General features: G+C 42.6%; 1 protein-coding gene across 1 annotated transcript; it reads left to right on the forward strand.

Moving 5' to 3' along the window:
* The first annotated feature begins 201 nt into the window (after positions 1–201).
* PRPS1 (phosphoribosyl pyrophosphate synthetase 1) lies at positions 202–20,725 on the forward strand. The gene is made up of 7 exons (XM_082610612.1): positions 202–462; positions 10,778–10,961; positions 12,092–12,190; positions 13,311–13,435; positions 16,122–16,295; positions 18,592–18,751; positions 19,710–20,725. Exons 1-7 carry the CDS (start codon positions 341–343, stop codon positions 19,800–19,802), a joined length of 957 nt encoding a protein of 318 aa, XP_082466738.1. The 5' UTR covers positions 202–340; the 3' UTR covers positions 19,803–20,725.
* Positions 20,726–21,420: the final 695 nt, after the last annotated feature.

Here is a 21,420-nt window from a genome sequence, read left to right on the forward strand (position 1 = left end):
AGCCCTCTCGGACTGCCTCGTTACAGGGGGCGGGGCGATTCCTTAGCCTCGCCCCCTTCAGGGCCTCCAGTGAATCCCTGAGACAGCCGGGGGTAGGCGGAACTACAACCAGGACCCGCCCCTCGCCGGCGCTCAGCTAATCGGAAAGGTCGGGGTGTAAACTTCCCCGCTGACTCCGCCTACCCGGCGCTGGGCAATTTAGAGCCGCGCGCCGGCGGGAATGTAAGATGGCGGAGTAGCAATGCGAAGTGCTTAGTACTGAGTCTCTGGGCCGACTCGGTTCGGGTCTCGGCAGCAGCAGCGATCACTAAGCAAAGAGTGCCTAGGGTAGTTGGCCAAGATGCCGAATATCAAAATCTTCAGCGGCAGCTCCCACCAGGACCTATCCCAGAAGATTGCCGACCGCCTGGGCCTGGAGCTGGGCAAGGTGGTGACTAAGAAATTCAGCAACCAGGAGACCTGGTGAGGATGAAGTTGGGACCCCGACCGGTCTCACCTGCCGGGGCGGCCAGGCGACACTTGGGCAGCAGAGGGTAGGGGGATGGGGCCACCGCGTGAGTTCCGAAGGGCCGGCTTTGGTGGGGGTACGGGGCAGCTCTGTGGCAAGCGTGCTCCACGGGCTGTTTCCGTTATTTTACCTCTCGCGGGAGGGTCACGTTCATTCTCACCGTGCGGTTGGGTGGAGTCAAGATGGAGCAGGAGGCGAAGCTACTGGGTTTGAAGGCAAGGGCTGGAGGACCCAAGGCGGGGATGGTGGCTGCCTAGAGCGGCTAGAGGGAAAAGACGCCTAGGCTCGGCAGTGGGGACACGTGGCTTTGTCGCTTCGCTTTTGAGCCATCCAGACCAGATTGGGTTCTCTTCAGCTCTTAGACCAGCTTGCCTGGGAGATCCTACTGCGTACTGAGCCCTCGTAGTGCTTCTCCTAGAGTCTAAGAAGTAGCTTTTCAATTCGAAACGGTGTCGGTCGGATTTCCTGTTGAGGGAATTTGACATTATGTACTGAGGGCGCCAAAATTAATACTGAGGACTTCCCTTCTATTGGCAAGCGTTGGCTTTTCACATCTTTAGACTCGGAGCCATACTTAAGTTAACTCTAGTCGCTCGGATAAAATGATGCATTAACTGCATCCTGATTGCCAGCATCTGAGTTTGAGCCATCCAGAAAATCTCAGGGAACCTTAATTCTGGAATCCTTGACCTTCCCAAGTGTAGCTACTGGTACAGACAATACAAAAGCATATTTTTCAGTACCAAAGTCTATCCTGAACTTGCCCACTTCTAACGTTGTGCGGGGGATTTAGGAAACAGTTTTATCCCTGAATATTAAGATAATCGAGAAAAGATCATGGAGTGGAAGGCCGGGAATGCGTAGAGCATTGCAATGAATTGTTTTCATTGCTTTGCTAATTAAATTTGCACCTTCCCCTCACTTCCACCGTGCTCCTGCACCTTGGGGCCATCTTAGAGATAGCTTGGTCACCTGATCCTTTCAATACCCCTTCCACCTAAACATAGCATCTTCTGGTTCCGTTAGGTGTTTTTTTGTGTTTCGTTGGTACCCTGTTGATCAAATCAGAGCAGTGCCCGCAGTCTTACAGTCAGTCCTCTATTAAGGGGAAAGTTTACACCAAACCTAATGAATCAGTTAAATTAGTGAAGATTGCTTTGAACATTTTTTCCTAAATGCTTTTGTTCCCTTTTTTCTTTCTTTAAACTGTTTACCAAAGTGTAACTCCCCCTGTCCTTTGTAGACCCTGCTGATAAAAGCATTATCTGTAGTGGACAGCTAGCTTCCTTCTGGATTCTTGATCATTGTACCATTGGTTATGATGCAAATGATAGTGCAAACACTGATGCCATTTGTAACCAGGCAGTACCTTAGTCGAAAGGCTAGCTGAGTTGTTGTCTTTAGCTTTAACCACAGCATTATGACTCATGGGCTGTAATAAAACAAAACAGGTCCAGACTTTGCAAGTGGCACTATAGCTAGGGGACAAGAATGATTTTCATTCAGAGGTTTTTTTGGTTCCCCTTAGAGAACTGTGACTATTAAGTCCTTTTCCTATGCTTCATGAAAAAATACAAAGACTTTTTTTTTCTTTGTGGACTCTCTGCCTAGTGCAACACATCAGGACCTGAGGCTATATTGGGAGAGGGGAGGGGGAGAACACTTTAGTGTTCTACTGATTGATTTATCTGAATTAGCAGGAGTCCCAATGTACTTCCCTGAAATAAAAGGCTGAATTCATTTTTTTTTTTTTTTTTTTTTTTTTGCGTTACGCGGGCCTCTCACTGTTGTGGCCTCTCCCATTGCGGAGCACAGGCTCTGGATGCGCAGGCTCAGCAGCCATGGCTCACGGGCCCAGCCGCTCCGCGGCATGTGGGATCTTCCTGGACCGGGGCATGAACCCGTGTCCCCTGCGTCGGCAGACGGACTCTCAACCACTGCACCACCAGGGAAGCCCCTGAATTCATTTTTAAACAACTGGACAGTAACATGCTTGGAAACATTGGATAAGATTAAGCCCAATGTGGAAAATTGATGACTGGTTAAGTTGCCTTGTTTCTGGCTTAATCATTAGCTTTTTGGTTCCTTAGATGTTCTGAAATCTTCATTGAACATAATCGAATATGTTGCTTATGGAGCTTCCCCTCACCTCCCTTCCCAAACCTTTGGCTTTTCTGCACTGCATAAGTGGTAACTGCTGCCCTGTGTGACTCTTGGGATCTAAAGATCATGGACAGGGCAGCTCAGTGGGTGCTTTGGGTCATCAGATGGGGAACTGCAGAGCCCATCCTCAAATGAGACTTTTGCAGCAATTTGGCAGGATCTTAGGGGTTGATGCTCTCTTGAGTAGCTTTCTTCTGAAGTCAGGCTCATCCTTTGATGTCCAGTTTTTTTGTTTGTTTGTTTTATATATATATATATATATATATATATTTAATTAATTAATTAATTAATTAATTAATGCATTTATTGGCTGCGTTGGGTCGTCCTTTGCTGTGCGCAGGCTTTCTCTAGTTGCTGCCAGCGGGGGCTACTCTTTGTTGCTGTGCGAGGGCTTCTCATTGCAGTGGCTTCACTTGTTGCAGAGCGCAGGGTCTAGAGCGTGCAGGCTTCAGTAGTAGTGGCTCACGCACTCTAGAGCGCAGGCTCAGTGGTTGTGGCGCACGGGCTCAGTTGCTCCGAGGCATGGGGGATCTTCCTGGACCAGGGCTTGGACCAGGGCTCGAACCGGTGTCCCCTGCATTGGCAGGCAGATTCTTAACCACTGCGCCACCAGGGAAACCCCTGCTGTCCTCTTTTTGAGGAAACATACAGACATATATGTGGGTGTATGACACACACAAATAGCTATGAGAGGTTAAAGGCTCAGGCTCTGGGATCAGAGAAGCTGGGTTTGAATCCTAAGCCTTTCTTTGCCTCAGTAATCTCATCTCTAAAGTAGCATCTACCGAGAGTCTATTGTGACAGTTAAATGAGATAGGAGTAAAGTTCTTAGAAAATTGTCTAACAAATTCACAGTGTTGGTAAGGGGTGGTGATGGTATTGCAGAAAATGTGGAAAATATAGAAGAGGACAGAGGGGAGAAAAGACATCCCAAATAATTCCACCACCCAAGATAAACTTAACATTTTGATATATGAACTTCCAGATGTTTGTTTGTTTATGTACTTTTTTTAAAAAGTAAGATAGGTTGTTTATAGCTTTCTTCACTCAGCAATATATTTTGAGTAGTTTCTCCTCTTAATATTTAGTCTACATGGTTTTAAATAGCTGTATAGTCTTGTCATGGTTTTACTATAATTTTATATAACCAAGTCTCTATTAGATATTTAAAAGTTTTGATCTGATTCCTTTATATGAAAACTCTTGAATGTAAATCTTTTGACTGTTTCTGATTATTTCCTTAGGATAAATATCTAAAAGGGGAATTACTAGGTTAAAGGGTATACACCACTTCTCAGGCTTTTTTTTTTCCTTTTAATTTTTGGCTACGTTGGGTCTTCCTTGCTGTGTGCGGGCTTTCTCTAGTTGCTGTGAGCGGGGACTACTCGTTGCGGTGCACGGGCTTCTCACTGCAGTGGCTTCTCTTGTTGTGAAGCACGGTCTCTAGGCACTCGGGCTTCAGTAGTTGTGGCACGTGGGCTCAGTAGTTGTGGCTCACGGGCTCTAGAGTGCAGGCTCGGTAGTTGTGGTGCACGGGCTTAGTTGCTTTGCAGCATGTGGGATCTTCCTGGCCTAGGGCTTGAACCCGTGTCCCCTGCATTGGCAGGCGGATTCTTAACCCCTGTGCCACCAGGGGAGTCCCTCTCAGGCTTTTTAATACCTATTGCCAAAATTGATTTCTAGAAAAGTTGAACGAGTTCTGCTATCAGCAGTGATGGTATTAATAATTAGTAAATAGTGAATGCTTAAAATGTGCTAGTTCCTATGCTGTGCACTTTATACATATCTAATATTTAATCCCCTCAACACTGCTCTGAGGGGGTACTCTTACTATCCCCATTTTATGGATGAAGGAACTAAGATTCAGAGGTTAAGTAACTTGCCCAACTCTTGAGTATTTTCTTTAAATTTTTTGCTGTTACAGTATTCATCTGGCTTTTGAAACTTCTAAATGTACTAAATTTTTTTTATTGAGGTATAGTTGATGTACAATATTATATGATTCATGTGTACAACAAAGAGGTTCACAATTTTTAAAGGTTATATTCCGTTTATAGTTATTATAAAATATTGGTTATATTCCCTGTGTTGTACAATATATCCTTATAACTTATTTATTTTATACATGGTAGTTTGTAACTCTTAAATCCCCTACCCTTATCTTCCCCTTCCCCCTTCCCTCTCCCCATTGGTAGCCTCTGGTTTGTTCTCTATATCTGTGAGTCTGTTTCTTTCTTGTTATATGTACTAAATTTTTGGACTCAATTCTCTTCAGTATTGTTAAATAACTTTGGTTTATTTGATTACTCTGGATAGGCTGAGAGGGGGATGACTTTAACCTTGGTTGCCTAGGATTTTCCTAAGAACTATAACCTTTGTTAGTTAATCCCATATATTTTGCACGTGCCAACATCCATCTAAATTCTTGAGATTTTCTTAAGAATACCACCAATCAAAAGGCACTTTTAGATTCACTTTATTTCCTTTTTATGTTTAACATTTTGTGCTTGTCAGATGCAATTATGTCTAATGCTAAAGGAAAGGGTAAAGGAGAAGCCAGTTTTTCTCACTGGATGGACATAGCCAGTCATCTGGCCTCCCCAGAACAGCTGGGAGAATCATTGGCCCAAAGCCATTTGGAGGACATACCATTAGCTAGAGGGAAAGAACAAGGATTGTTACCCTTTCAATTGCTAAACCAGGTCTTTCCACCTGGTAGATGATTTTTTTAATATATATATATATATATATATATAAATTTATTTATTTATTTATTTATTTATTTATTTATTTATGGCTGTGTTGGGTCTTTGTTGCTGCACGCCGGCTGGTGCTGCTCTTCGTTGCCGTGGTAGATGATATTAAGAGCAAACAGGGGCTTCCCTGGTGGCGCAGTGGTTGAGAGTCCGCCTGCCGATGCAGGGGACACGGGTTCGTGTCCCGGTCTGGGAAGATCCCACATGCCGCGGAGCAGCTGGGCCCGTGAGCCATGGCCGCTGAGCCTGCGCATTCAGAGCCTGTGCTCCGCAACGGGAGAGACCACAACAGTGAGAGGCCCGCGTAACGCAAAAAAAAATAAATAAATAAAAATAAATTAAAAAAAAAAAAAAAAAGAGCAAACAGGTTTCAGGCACACCATCAATTCTCCTACCATCCATCACTGCCTAACTTATCATCTCTTAGAGGAAACCATAAGAATAATATTAAGGTTTTTTTGGGATTCACTGAACTGTTTATTGACCGAGCTGTATAATCTAAGTATACTTCCTGGGCTTTTTTAAAGGCTTTATGCAAGTCTGTATGTCATAGTACTAACTGGAGGGAAAGATTGGTCTTGATTAGTGAGATTAGAATTATGTACAGTAAAACAAGGCAGTGTCCTAGTTTATGTGTACCACTTTATTTTTAATATAGTTAAATAACTTTTTAAAGTTATTAGATACATGTTTGGTCATAACATCCTGTGCTTGAGGGTACGTGCTAGTCCTAAGTGTGGCTTTGGGAAACGGCTGCACTTTTGGTTGCTTATTAGGTGATATAATACAAAAATGGTACTGGTGATTGTTAGGTAGTGAGCTGGTGACTTTTTTTAAGAATTACTTTTCAAACCTTATGTGATGTTAGAATATACTTTAAAAAAAAATCCCTTCTACTAAAGTTATGTATTTAGCAAATGCTCTCTGATGTTTAAGTTGGCAGTGAAAATTTAATTTTGTAATTAATACCTTACCTGCTTTCAAGAAAGGACTTAAAGTGTTTCATGATAGTCACAGGCACAAAAAGTTTAAGTAGATACATCAGAAGCCTGTTAGAACAAAGGACTATAGTAATTGTGCCAAGAATTTGGCATAAAGTGATTACTGAAGTTGATTTAGTGTTACTTTAACTGTATCCCTTGGCTTCCTGGCAGCCAAAGGGATAAAGGCATATGCAATGGATTATGTAGTTTTCATTTTCATAAAACTCTTTAGATACTTCCAGGCACAAAATTCTACGAATTTTATGGGTGGGATCCTTAAATAGTGATACCGAGTAGCATAATGAACAATGTAAGCAATTGTGTGAATATTTTTTATATTGACTTTGGTAGTTGAGGCATTTGTAAAAAGAGATAAGCCACCATGGTCTTAAATATGTTCTTTTCTGGTCTTACTTGATAATAAGACAGCTTTAGAGTAGATAATTAGCCCATCCGTTATACTGTCTTGGATCAATTCTCAAACTGCTCTTCCCTGGCTCCTAATCAAACAGTCTGACTGGTGAGTGAATGTCTGGAGCACAGATGATATTCTGTGTTCTTGACTGGAACAAGAGCCATAGGTTTTCCCACGCCAGGTGTAGAGGACACGTTTGGCTTTTTATTGGCAATCAATATGCCTGACTTTCATTCTTCCCCAGAGAAGTGGAGAGCTTGGTCAAGGAGGTGAGGTGGCAGGAGGGGCAGGGAGTGAAAAATAAAATAAAATAAAACAAAATAAAATAAAATTTTCTTGAAAAATAAAATAAAATATCTTCAGTTTTGAAGTTGCTGGATATTTGAAGTACTCAGTCAGGGCCCTAGAGTTGTGTGCCATAAAACACAGAAGGGACTCAGCCTGGAAACTCTCAAAGGGCAGGCAGCGTTAGTAAAGATCTGGAAGTCCCTTGAAACTCCCGCAGCCTCTTGTTTGGGCCCACCACAGTGAGGAACTTGCAGAGCAGGCTCACCTCCACAAGGTGTTATTTAGTCCTGTCCATCTGAGTGTTTTTTTAAAAAAACTTAACATGTAATCAATATAAAAAATCGATATATTTTTTATTTTATTTATACCAGCTTCACAGTAAGGTGTGGTATTTCACACTTACTGCGCATCTCAGTTCACCTCCTCAGTCACACTAGCCACATTTCAAGTGCTCAACAACCACTTGAGGCCAGTGACTCCCTTACTGGACAGTGATGCTCTAGGGCCTACAGTTTGGATAGCATGCAAGTTGCTCTCCCAGGAAGCCCTCTCTGTCCCTCTCGAGCCTGTCCATTTGAATTTAAAACAATGTCTCCAGAAAGCAATTTTGGCATTAGCATAGTTGACATTGCTGACAGATTTACTTGTTTCCTAAGGCTGATCTTGGTGATTAATAGATGTCTGTTCAGCTGTGTCTTGGGGTCCACAAAATTGCTGTTCGGTTCATCATGTTGCTCAGCATCACTACTTCAGGATCCCGCCGTAAAATGCTTTGTAGCCATTGCATCCTGGTGGACCCATCAAGTTGTACTTCCACCCCAAATTAAATATCTGTCAGCTGGGTATCTGTAAAAGCGTATGAGCAGATCTGTCAAAACCTTTTGAAGAAACACATTGAACCCGCTTACCTCTAGTGTGAGGTGAGTTACTTTGTGAGGGATGATAAACCTCAGTCTTCTAAATGTTCACAATAGCAGGCCTGCAGAAGGTTCATAAGTGAGCAGATGCAAGAGGCAGCCTAATCCTGAGTGGTATTCATTCATTCATTCATTCATTCTTCCTGTTATAGAACATTTCAAACATATACAGAAGTAGAGAGAATAGTAAATGACTTCCCTGCCATGCACCCATCGCCCAGTTCAGCAGTTATCAATTCACGGCTAATCTTGTTTCATTTATTATTCCCCCTCCCCCAGCCCCCCCACAATTGGATTATTTTGAAGCAAACCTTGATATTATGTCATATCACCCATATATATTTCCTTAACCACAATACCATTTTCTTGCCTGAAACAAATTAACAGTAATCTCTTAATATCAAATAATTAGCTAGTATTCACATTTGTCTCATAAATGTGGGTTTTTTAAACAATTTGCTTGAATTGGTATGCAAATAAGGTCCATACAGTGCAATTGGTTGATTTTTTTTTAATGTATTTATTTGGCTGCATTGGGTCTTCATTGCTGCACGCGGGCTTTCTCTAGTTGCGGTGAGCAGGGGCTACTCGTTGCGGGCTTCTCATTGCGGTGGCTTCTCATTGCAGAGCACGGGCTCTAGGCGTGCGGGCTTCAGTAGTTGTGGCACGTGGGCTCAATAGTTGTGGCTGGCGGGCTCTAGAGTGTAGGCTCGGTAGTTGTGGTGCACGGGCTTAGTTGCTCTGCAGCATGTGGGATCTTCCTGGACCAGGGCTAGAACCCGTGTCCCCTGCATTGGCAGGTGGATTCTTAACCACTGCGCCACCAGGGAAGTCCCTCTCAGAATTTATTTATTTATTTATTTATTTATTTATTTATTTATTCGGCTGCATTGGGTCTTAGTTGCAGCATGTGGGATCTTCATTGCAGCATGCAAGATCTTTCGTTGCAGTGCATGGGCTCTTCAATGCGGCACACGGGCTTCTCTCTAGTTGTGGTGCATGGGCTTCAGAGTGCAAGGGCTCAGTAGTTGTGGTGCGCATGGGCTCTCTAATTGTGGCACGCAGGCTCTAGAGTGCATGGGCTTAGTTGCCCTGCAGCATGTGGGATCTTAGTTCCCTGATCAGGGATTGAACCCGCTTCCCCTGCATTGGAAGGCAGATTCTTAACCACTGGACCACGAGGGGAGGCCCCAAGAGCTAGCTTTTTGTTTCAGTGTTTTTTCTCTATTGTTTTACTGTCTTTAACTTCATTGGTTTTTGCTCTTATGTTTATATTTTCTTCTGTTTACTTTGGGTTTATTTTGCCCATTTTTCAGTGCCTGAAGGTTTACCTCCAAACATCCCGAACAAATGTGTTTTCCTCTTTGTTCTGGCTACCAGGAATCTCAACTTCCCTGTTCTAATTGGTTTCTGGTTTGATTTTTACCATTTGCTTTTATTTTTCTTGCTTTACAATATAAGCTAACCCCATTTTTTAAAAAGTAGGATCCTGGGATTGGAGACTCGGTGCTTTCAGTGCCGAGGGCATGGGTTCAATCTCTAGTTGGGGAACTAAGTAACAATTGTTACTTGGATTGGAAAGGAATAAATTTTAAATAATAATTAGCTCTTATATCAGCTTCTGGCAATGGAATTACTTCCTGTTGAAGAAGTTTTTCTTCTCTTCATCAGTACAGGTTATCAGCTGTTCTGGTCTACTTGCCTACACACGCTACACACGCATGCATGCCCGTACACCCCCCCACACACCCCACCTCACCTAGAGGATTAATTGGGGAAATGGTGTTGCTTTGAGGTGTCACTGAGGTTATTATTTTTATTTTTATTTTTTTTTGGTACGCGGGCCTCTCACTGCTGTGGCCTCTCCCGCTGCGGAGCACAGGCTCCAGACGCGCAGGCCCAGCGGCCATGGCCCACGGACCCAGCCACTCCGCGGCACGCGGGATCCTCCCGGACCGGGGCACGAACCCGCGTCCTCCGCATCGGCAGGCGGACTCTCAACCACTGCGCCACCAGGGAAGCCCAAGGTTATTTTTTAATAAGTTATTCTTGGTAAGGATCCAAGTATGAATATTAAAACTTTCATTTTATGGTAAAATATAGTGTTACTCCATAATTAGAATAACTTCCTGTAGAATTTTTTAAAATAAGAATTACTAATTGGACCAGAGTACAGTTAGCATAGAATGAAGGCAGGGACCACATCTGTTCTCCATCGTGTCCCTGGCACCAAGCAAAGTGATTGGCGATGAACATTTAATATTTGTTCAGTGAACTGCCAATGTGGTAGATATACTACTATCTTCTGTAGAAGGCATCATTATAGAATGGTAGTGATTCATTCCTTATATGAGCTTTCTACTTCTTTTGTTATATATGGATTGTGACAGTCATAGATGCTATATCAGATTTGCATTCAATATATGAAATGAGATACAGCCTGCCTACTGAAATTATAGTCCAGTTACTTCTAAGTACCTTAGCCAATCTTTTTCATGTCATGTCACCTATAAAAGCAGGTAATATCTGTATAGTACACTGGAGTAAACTGAGGCAGTAAACTGTTTCTGTTAGAGGGACTCCTCTGGGGAATCTCCTGAAGTCTGAGGGGATCAAGGCCACATGCAGCTGTAACCCATTCATAGCATACTAGTGGGGAAGCTGTGTTTTTTAGACCTTACTGTCTGTAGATGTACAGTATAGTGCTTTAAAATCTATTGTTTTTGTTGTCCTTCCTTTTCCTGTAGTGTGGAAATTGGCGAAAGTGTGCGTGGAGAGGATGTCTACATTGTTCAGAGTGGCTGCGGTGAAATCAACGATAATCTAATGGAACTTTTGATCATGATCAATGCCTGCAAGATTGCTTCAGCCAGTCGGGTTACTGCAGTCATCCCATGCTTCCCTTATGCCCGGCAGGATAAGAAGGATAAGGTAGGAGCGGAATCTCTTTTTTTTTTCCTTTAATTCTTTTTTTAAAATCAGGGGAAGCAGGAGCACTTGCCCAAAGTCAAAAAACTTCCTTAATTATCAAATGTATATTTAGAGGATATTATTTTCTTTATCTTAGGCATTACCTGATTTTCAAAACAATTGGCATGATTGGTTTGTATAAAGCAACACATTTGCAGTCTGTCTGTTTTATTCCAGTCATATGTATGTGACTTTTGGCTAACTCACTGCTATTTTTTCATTGTATCAATAAGACTAAGCACCAGCTCCCATGGAGTAGAATATTTTTTTTAAACTATGGTAGCTCCTCTGGGACCCTCTTGGTTCTAGTTGTGACCTCTTCATATAACTTGAAGTCAGTTACATGAATACTTGGTCTCATTACACACACGCACGCACACACACACCTCTCACCTTATTTGGAGTATTAGAGGATAAAGCATATATGTAAAACTTTGCAGGTCTGTTGTAATTGATGCCCAAATTTTACGTACAATGCCTGGGAGAAGGCCAGATATTTTTATTTCAGTAAAATACAGTGCTCCTACAGAGTAGAGTAAAGGGCATGGGCCTTGCTATTTTATGGTGCAGCCAGGTGTGTTTACCTGTTATTAAAGGGGGTTGAGGTTACTGGAACATTGGCCTCCGGATGAGTAAGGGAGTGGTGTAATTTATAAAATAAAACTATAATTTCCATCCTGTGATGTGTCTTTAAATGTTGACACGTTAGATATTACACAGGTTTGGGTATGTATGTGTTAAAAGAGATTTTAATAGAATTCTTTCAAAAAAGATTTTTAAAGTCTGCCTAATTTAAATAATGGAGCATTGGAAACACTTGAATAGGCAGAAAATATGTACATGAAGAAAAAGAAAGGTGGGGAAGGTATTTTCTTTTCTGAAATATGTATCTTGATTTGGAAAAATGATAATCCACTTCATATTTGTGCCAGATTGTGATCTACTCAAAGTCAGTGGCTATGTCACTTTTTATGAATTTCCTGGTAGCACAGTACCTTAAACACAGTAGGTGCACAGTAAATAAGTGCTTTTTGAGCAAATGAATTGTTTCTCAAATTGGCTTTTTTTTTCCTTTCCTCCCCTCCATTTAGAGCCGGGCTCCAATCTCAGCCAAGCTTGTCGCAAATATGCTCTCTGTAGCAGGCGCGGATCATATTATCACCATGGACCTGCACGCTTCTCAAATTCAGGTATCAGTGGAAGCTAAGTATTAGCTTAGGGATTATTAGGGATTAGAAAGGGGGTAGGAGAGGACTGAATGCTGAAAACCGTAGGGAAGCAAAAACTGCCCAAGTACAGCTCAAATAAACTAGACATTGATGACATTTTCAACATCCTCACCTTAAGCATAGATCATGATCTTAGCCACGTTGGGTGGTTGGACAGGGAGGCCGTCTGGGATTCTGGGAAGCATGTAGGCTTTGGCATCAGACTTAGTTTGAATACTGGCTCTGACACTAACTAGCTTTGTAACCTTGGGCAGGTTATTTAACTTCTCTGAACACACACTGCTTTGTTATTGTGAGTATCAAATAAGATATTAAATTCATAGTATAACACCTGGCTCATGAAAGATATGAAATAAATGGGAGCTGTTATTGTCATCATTAAATTTAGAGCCATAGATATTGGAGCCTACTTTCTATCCTAAACAGAGTTAGGGGAGCAGAATACCACCTTATAGTTTATACTTTTTGAAGAGACTTTGCAATCATTATCATTGGAGGCTTCTGGGAATTCAGTGAGATATGGGACAGGTGTTTATACCCATTATATAGAAGGGGAACAGATTAGTTGTGAAATACAACTAATATGTAGCAACTAGTGTTAGAACACAGATCTCCTGACTTCTAGTTACTGTGACCATTTATTGTAAATGGCTTCCATTAAGTTTATATACCATAGCATCTCTAACCTGTTTACCAGTTAGTTTTTGCTCCTTAACAAACCAGCCCAACATTTAGTGGCATAAGGTAGTAAGCATTTATTACCTCGTGGGTCTGCACGTTGGCTGGGTAGTTCTGGTCTTGGCTGGACTTGGCCGTTTTTCCCAAGAGCTTGCTCACGTGCCTGTGGTCAGTTGTGGTGTAGCTGAGGCCTGGCTTTGCCCATCGTGGCTGGGCTCTCTTACACAGCCCAGATTCGAGGAGGCTGTTTTTACAGTCTGCCACACCGGGCATGCCTTCTGATCAGTTTGAATGTTGCAGTAAAGTATTCTGTTGGCAAGTTACTATTCTCTTTGTGTTCATTATTTGTAAATGGAAGAGAAGGAAAACAAGCAAAACTGACCCAGCTTCTTTCTTTCTATAGGGCTTTTTTGATATCCCAGTGGACAATTTGTATGCAGAGCCAGCTGTCCTCAAGTGGATAAGGGAGAACATCTCGGAATGGAGGAACTGCACGATTGTTTCACCCGATGCTGGAGGAGCTAAGAGGTATGGCTGAAAGTCATGTTATTCCCAACGTACTGGGGAAAGCTTTCAGACAGTTGTGTCAGAAAATGATGTTTCTCTATTGAAGTGAGTTTTTCTCTTCTTGAAGTATAGTTGATTTACTATGTTGTGTTAGCATCAGGGGTACAGCAAAGTGATCTGAAAAAGACTATATATATATATATACATACATATATATATGTATATGTGGATATATGTATATATATGTGTGTATATATATATATATGTATATATATAGTCTTTTTCAGATTCTTTTCCATTATAGGTTATTACAAGATACTGAGAAGTGACAGTTTTTAAGTACTTGGATGTGCCAGTAGCTAGGACATGGGCTGGATATGGTTTTACTCACTCCTCTTCTACTGGCCTGAGTCACTACCTGAAAGACAGCAGAGGTGCACAAAATAGTCTGGCATCGTGGGCTTGACCATAACCCAACAGTGACTCAGCGCTGCAGGGCTAGCAACAGCGCTGTGACCCATCAGGAGGGGGAGGAATTTGGTTTTCTAATGAATGGCACCTGCTATCAAAGCCCATGATAATAGTGAACAAGTAAGCTTTTACATACCTCCAAACGGTTGGTTAAACCGTTTTGATCCTTTAGATTAAAATATTAAGCAGGAAGGAAAAGAAAGTGTGGTGATTTTATTTAAGCCAAGCTCTGAACATTCTAAACAAACTGATTGCCAGGGATTGCCAGTTGCAGTGCTTCAGCTCACGTGGTGCAGACTAAGAGCTTTTCATTTCTTTAGCGGCTCCCTCGTTAGTAATGCATTCAAAAGCGTGACACATGTTCTTGTTGTGGAAATGGAATGAAGAGCTACAAAACACAGATGATTAGGAAACGCGAATTCAGATCTTTGCAAAAGCCATTCAAGTCTTCAATGACTGTTTCTCAACAACCTCTTTATTTCAGGAACTTCAACAGAACTGATAAGCTGAGAGCTTGAGTTCTGTTCTCCAGCCAGATGTATGGCTTTGTGAGTCCCTTGTCACTAGTTACCATCTGTAATACTAGAGACGGAGCCTAAAACACATCCCCCTCACGGTGGTTGTCACACTTGTGAAAATCATCTTCCACAGAGACTTAGAAAATGGTCACATTTGAAATAAGTAATCAAGCACGATTTTCCTTCCAAAGTTGGGTACAGAAAAACTGCCTTCAGTAGATGGCTTATTGCTAAATGATTTTGTTTGTTTGTTTATAATTTTCTTTTAGTGATGAAAGATTTTCAAAGTGAATGGCTATCACGTCTGTCTTGGCAGGGTTTTTGGACTAGGTAGAGATTCCTGTGTGATTGTGACTTGCACGTAGTCCTCCCGTCAAGGATATAGGGAGTGACTTTTTTGAGCTCTTTACACTTTGTCAGTCACTGAGTTTGTTGACCATTGACTGTGGATGGTTTGGGATGCTTGAACTAAGTGGTCATGCATTTGCCTCGGCTAAATAATCATTCCAAGCAGATTGGTAACTTTTTTTTGGCTGCACCATGCGGCATGTGGGATCCTAGCTCCCCAGCCAGGAATCAAACCTGTGCTCCCCACTTTGGGAGCACAGAGTCTTAACCACTGGACAACCAGGGAAGTCCCAGATTGGTAACTCATGTTGTTATGTGCCCACGCAGTAGGAAAGGAGAGCACAGGCTATGGGTTGTTTAGATCAGGTGTAAATGTTGCCTAGGTGTGGTCCAAGTCTTGTTTGTTCTTTATTATATGGTCACAGGTTCTCCCTTATTCAGCACAAACTCGAGATATGTGACCATAGCCACAAGGGAAATAGGACATAATGCTCTGGTTGGATCAGTATTACATTAAAAAACAAAACGCAAAGCACAGGCCTCTTCACACATAAAAAAGGATGGCATGGTGGAGTGTGGCCATATGTGTCACTGGGGCACCACAGTCATATACACTGAATGGATTGCTGTTTGAGTGATTACATGGTACTTTGTCGCCAGAAAGATTTGTTTTCTATCCCACCTTCTAGTCTGGTTTGTATTGCCTTGTAATTTTAAAAAAAAGAATTCTGTTTTGATTTGGAGGTGCTTTGAGCTGTACAGCAAGATGCCTGGTTTGCCCAGTTAATTGGTAAAACTTTTTTTCTAGCAGTCCTTAAAGGAATTCCCAAGCTTGGTGTCCAGGTACAATTGACAATGACAGTTGGTGGATCACTGAGGGGAGTGTGATGTGGGCGTGGGCATTGGAATGGGCTGGGTACTGCTCCTCTCCCACCAAGTTCAGGTTCACTTCTCACCACATCCGCATGTCAAATTGGGGTGATCTACACTCCCGGCATTAGTTAACCAAGTCATCTCTCTCTCCCCTTTCGCTGCCAGTCTAGTAAACGAACATGCCCTAGCATTCATTATACCGCTTCCTGGGACTGGTGAGGGTGTCTGTCTTCCCCTACGGTAACCCAGAATGAATTGTAATCTAAGTTTGACTAATACATTCATAAACTGCTCTCAGGGTATGGAGGCATTAGTCTATGAAACCCAGTTTGTGATGCCAGTCAATTCCGGTTGCTTTCTTCCAACCCTGGGAACTGTTGGGTTTCAAGGAGTCTTCTCCCCCAGAAAACAAGCCCATCCTTTACTTCCTTTCTTTGTCCTAAGACACACGCACACGCACACGCACATGTTTTAACTGTGAATACCCTGTATTGCAGAGTGACCTCCATCGCAGACCGGTTGAATGTGGACTTTGCCTTGATTCACAAAGAACGGAAGAAAGCTAATGAAGTGGACCGCATGGTGCTAGTGGGAGATGTGAAGGACCGGGTGGCCATCCTCGTGGATGATATGGCTGACACTTGTGGTACAATCTGCCACGCAGCTGACAAGTGAGTGCCTAGTGGTGGGGCTGGGGGTTAGAAGTAAAAAGCTAACTGCTATCTGAATGCCCTAATCCTGCTGATTCTCTTTGGAACTGAATTGAGGAGATGATAACTAGCTTTCTTTTGTCACCCTAGGCTAAAATTGCAATGCAAGTAAATTGATAAGTATTATTTTTTTCTCTAGATTTTCTTAGTTTTATTTTTCCTTGTTATTGTGCTAAACTTTATGTAACATGAAATTTGCTGTTTTAACCATTTTTAAGTGTGCAATTCAGTGGCATTAGTTGCACTCACAATGCTGTGCAACTGTCACCACTATATTTCCAAAATTATCTCATCACTCTAAGTACTCTACTTTTAATAGTTTTTTAATATTTATTTATTTATTATTTATTTACTTTATTTATTTTTGGTTGCGTCAGGTCTTAGTTGCGGCACACGGGATCTTTTGTTGTAGTGCACAGGCTCTTCATTGTGGTGCATGGGCTTCTCTCTAGTTGTGGCGTTTGGGGTCCAGAGCATGTGGGCTCTGTAGTTTGCGGCATGCGGGCTCTAGTTGAGGCGTGCGAGCTCAGTAGTTGTGGCACACGGGCTTAGTTGCCCCGTGGCATGTGGGATCTTAGTTCCCTGACCAGGGATTGAACCCATGTCCCCTGCATTGTAAGGGGGATTCTTTACCACTCGACCACCAGGGATGTCCCTTGGTAGTTTTTTAAAACAAGTTAAGGTAAGAAATCCATATGCCTGAGGAGACAGAAATAGATTCTCATATTTATATTTTACCTAAGCTAGAATCCCTGGCCTTACCTTTTGACTGTTCATTTTCGCAGCTACTACCTTCATTCGTATTCCTTCTCATTGTTTGCCTGCACTGTTCTGAATTGCCTTCCCTCTGTTCTCTGCTGCCAGTCACCAGTCTCTTACCTCCCCAGTCCATCTTTCACATTGCCACCCTAGTTGCTTATCTTCCTAAAACCAAGACTAGATTCCCCTCATGCCTCCTTTAAAACCTTAAGTGGCTCCCCACTGCTTATAATCCAAGCCAGTATGGACAGCATTGTTTCTCATAATTTGTTTTTTAAATCTCCAGGTATCCATGCCTTGCACAGTGCCTAGCATATATGTATAATAGATGCTTAAAGAAAAAAACAGACTCGTGTGCTCTCCTGGTTTGGATCCTGGAGTATACATTTATAAAACTCCTTTTATCATATTAGTAAGTTAATGCTAATTGCTCTTAACAGATCAACTCCCTGAACACAGTAAAGTTTCTTTCTTGTTCATGGTATGCTCCAATGCGAGTATTCCCCTTTCAGTCTTGTGGCGCTGCATCTTTTTTTTTTTTTTTTTTTTTCTTTTTGCGGTATGCGGGCCTCTCACTGTTGTGGCCTCTCCCATTGCGGAGCACAGGCTCCGGACGCGCAGGCCCAGCGGCCGTGGCTCACGGGCCCAGCCGCTCTGCGGCATATGGGATCCTCCCAGACCGGGGCACGAACCCGTATCCCCTGCATCGGCAGGCGGACTCTCAACCACTGCGCCACGAGGGAGGCCCCGCGCTGCATCTTTAACATTTCCATTTTGGCCAGCCAGAAAGGGAAAGGAGCATGGAGGATCATCCATGGGAGATTTTACAAGCCTCTGTCTACATTTAGATAGCCAGAATTAAGTCACATGGCCACACCTAACTATGCAAGGGAGGCTAGGAAATGTCCAGCTGTGTGCTAGGAAGAAGAGGAGACAGATTTTGTGGAGCATAGCAGTCTGTGCCACAGTCCTTCTACACTAATCCAAACCTATTCAGATAAGTTCTTAGTCTGTTTCTCTCTCCTTGCTATCGACTGAATTGTATCACCCTAAAATTCAGCCCTAACCCCCAGTGTGATGGTGTTTGGAGATGGGAACTTTGGGAGGTTATTAGGTTTAGGTGACATCATGAGGGTGGGGCCCTCATGATGATATTGGTGCCCTTATGAGAAGAGACACCAGGGAGCTCCCTCCCAACCCCACCCCCCATTCCCCCTCTTGGTCTATGCACACAAAGAGGGCATGGAAGCATATAGCGAGATGGTGGCCACCACCAAACCAAGAGAAGAGGTCTCAGAATGAAACCTACCTTGCTGACACCTTGATCTTAGACTTCCCAACCTCCAGAAACGAGTGAGAAATAAAATTCTGTTTAAGCCATCCAGTGTGTGGTATTTTGTTATGGCAGCCCAAGTTGACTAAGACATTATTCTTCCCTAACTCAGATTTTATAGTGACAAGTAAGATTACTCCTAATCAACTCTGCTTTTTCCTCTAGACTTCTCTCAGCTGGAGCCACCAGGGTTTATGCTATCCTGACTCATGGAATCTTTTCTGGCCCAGCCATTTCTCGCATTAATAATGCATGCTTTGAAGCAGTAGTTGTCACCAATACCATACCTCAGGAGGATAAGATGAAGCATTGCTCTAAAATACAGGTGAGGCTGAGATTCTTGCAAAACAAGACTCCACTGAGTATTTAGGAGGTGGTTACATGTGTTGAATTAGGTGTCTGGGTGGGTTCTAAAGATTTCCTCCTTTGCTCTCAAGGCTTAGTCATCAGGATCTGTGACCCAAAAGGAAAAAGATCACGTGTCTAAAAATTCAAACAACTAGACCTAGAATCTCTGGAGGATGGAGCCCAGGATTCTACATTTTAACAGGCTCTTCCAGTGATTGTGATATACACTCAAGTTTCCAGGTCCATGCTTTACAGTTTGTCTGTATCACTCTTAACTATTGGCCCCTGCAAACATAATGTAAAACCTTTAAACTGATGGTATGCTCCTTAGAACTTCAGTGTTTCTCAAAGTGTGCTCTGGAAACCACCTAAGTTAATCACCTAGGGTTCTCGTTAAAATGCAGATTCCTTTGCTCTATCCAGGGCCTACAAAACCAGAGGTCATGGGACCGGGACTTTAATTTCCCCAGGTTATTGTCAGACAATAAAGTTTGAGTGCTGTTGCACTAAAAAAACAAGGCCTTGCTTAATTAAAAATATGTACAGTAATCCATTCGCTTTCCATTAGAAATACGGAAATATAATCCACTAGAAATATGTGGAATTGGAGGGTTGATGTCATTCTTAAGGATTTCTTTTTCAGCTTAAATATTCTTTTTTCATTCCTAAGAATTTTTAAATGCCAACTTACCACCATCTTGGTGAGTCTGAGTCAGAGTTTTTCCTCCATAAGCGTTTTGACTCTTTCCCAAGTGGTTGGTTATATTTAAAATGTGGGTATGAAGAGCAGCTGGCTGTGGGCTCCCTTGGGGAAACAGCACAGTGCAGCAGTCTTAAGAGGAAGGACCCTCATCGGGCTGCTTATCAGTGTCTGCAAACTGGCCAGTCATCTCTGTCTGTATGATACTAACCTGATGCTTGCCTTGCCCTCCTAGGTGATCGACATCTCCATGATCCTTGCAGAAGCCATCAGGAGAACTCACAATGGGGAATCTGTCTCCTACCTGTTCAGCCATGTTCCTTTATAATAGAATAAGTTCTGAGGCTTTTAAAAAATAAAGTGTGTCCCGCCCCTTATTTTCCTTTGGTATTTGATGAAAAATCCAGCAGAAGACCCAGCTTGTTACAGTGTAGCTTTCTACATCCCACATCAGGTATATGAGTGTTTCTCCTACATTAGAGAAAGACTGAGATTAACTGCTGGGATTTCCTACCTGTATTGTCTTGTCCTGGCTTCTTTGATCTTGTGAGCCTTGCAGCTTTAACTACAGCTCAGCTGCTACAAGATGTCAGACTTTGGAAAAAGTTGTGTAAGGGTGTCTGAATGTGTTTGGGGAAGCTCAGACTACTTTGCATGTGAATGCTTCAGCGCCCCCCCCACCCCCGAACTTGTGACAAGTTCTCTAAAGTCTGTACTAAATTCCAGCATGAGCCTGGGGCAGCCTGAACCCAGCTCTGGTTGCTGAGCCCCTCTAAGGCTGGAACAGCTCTAGGGCAGGAGCCTGAGGGGAAGCAACCCACCATGCAACAAATGCTTCTTGGGAGGAAAAAGCCTGATCCATCACCCTTTGCTTGGATTCTGTCACTTGGATTCTCCTTTGTCCCTGTTCCTTTCCGTTTGGCCTGACCTTCTTTTCCTGGCCAAATATCAACTTGGTCCCAAGTAATCATTGTGCCATAGTCTTCTGGAAAGCAAACTCGCTTCCTGCTATATAATCTGTAACAATTTACATGAGATTATTTCGCTGTAGCTTAATCTTCCTTAGCCCACTACCACTGCGGTAGTAGGTTTTAGGTGGTGTTGTAGTGCCTTTTGAGTAATTTAACTGTTTAATTGTCATCTTTCTTCCTTGGACCTGTTTGACCTCTCAGATGACCTGAGATTTCTGTTAAGAAGATTGATGTCCCTGTCTCTTGTAGAAGAAACTAATAAAGTTTCTGTTCGATTGTGGGTCTGTATCTGTACTGATCTCTCTGCCAAAGCTTTGGTTTAGGTGTCTTGGCTGCCTAATGATAGCTCTTACTTCTTTGTTTCCAAGCTATTAACTGCACTGAGTAGACACGGCAGCGGTTTTATTCAACTGTAAGACCTTAAGCTGTCTGGGGTTAACTAAGAACTAGATGTAGTGTAATTCTGTGCATTATACCTGAATTACAGGCTGTATAATGCCTGTTGGATCTCTGGTTCTTATTCCTGGTGATAGGAATTAGGTATTTTCTCAGAGGAAGAGAGTAGTTTCTACAATTTATTCATTTTGAGCCAATTTTGCCAAATGTGATAAGACTTCCCTCCATCAGTAGTTGACACACATTTAGCATTTAATTTCAGCCCTTCTAATTATAGCACATTCCAAAATGTTAAGTGAGTTTCTTTTTGCATCGTCAAATAAGGACACTGACGTTTTGGGATGCTAAATGCTTCTGGAGCTTTGTGAAGAGTGCTCCCTTGCCTTTGAAGCCTGGTTCTGATTTTGTTTTTGCTTTATGTTGAATATTGGGATATTTACAATGATCTTTTGAAAAAAGTGATTGAAAAGGGACTGAATTGAGCTATGAAGTGTGTTCTTTTGACCCTCTAGCCCTCTTTCACTTCAAGTCTTTGCTCTGGGAGAAGCTGACATGGAGCACTGATGCTATAACTTGCTG

Source organism: Mesoplodon mirus, assembly GCF_964341445.2.
Source record: "Mesoplodon mirus genome assembly, chromosome: X".
NCBI lineage: Eukaryota > Metazoa > Chordata > Mammalia > Artiodactyla > Ziphiidae > Mesoplodon > Mesoplodon mirus.

Coding starts and splice junctions, on each gene's coding strand:
- PRPS1 (XM_082610612.1), top strand. CDS start 341: ATGCCGAATATCAAAATCTTCAGCGGCAGCTCCCACCAGGACCTATCC. Junction 12,191..13,310: donor TGCACGCTTCTCAAATTCAG/GTATCAGTGGAA, acceptor TTCTTTCTATAG/GGCTTTTTTGATATCCCAGT. Junction 16,296..18,591: donor ATCTGCCACGCAGCTGACAA/GTGAGTGCCTAG, acceptor TTTTTCCTCTAG/ACTTCTCTCAGCTGGAGCCA.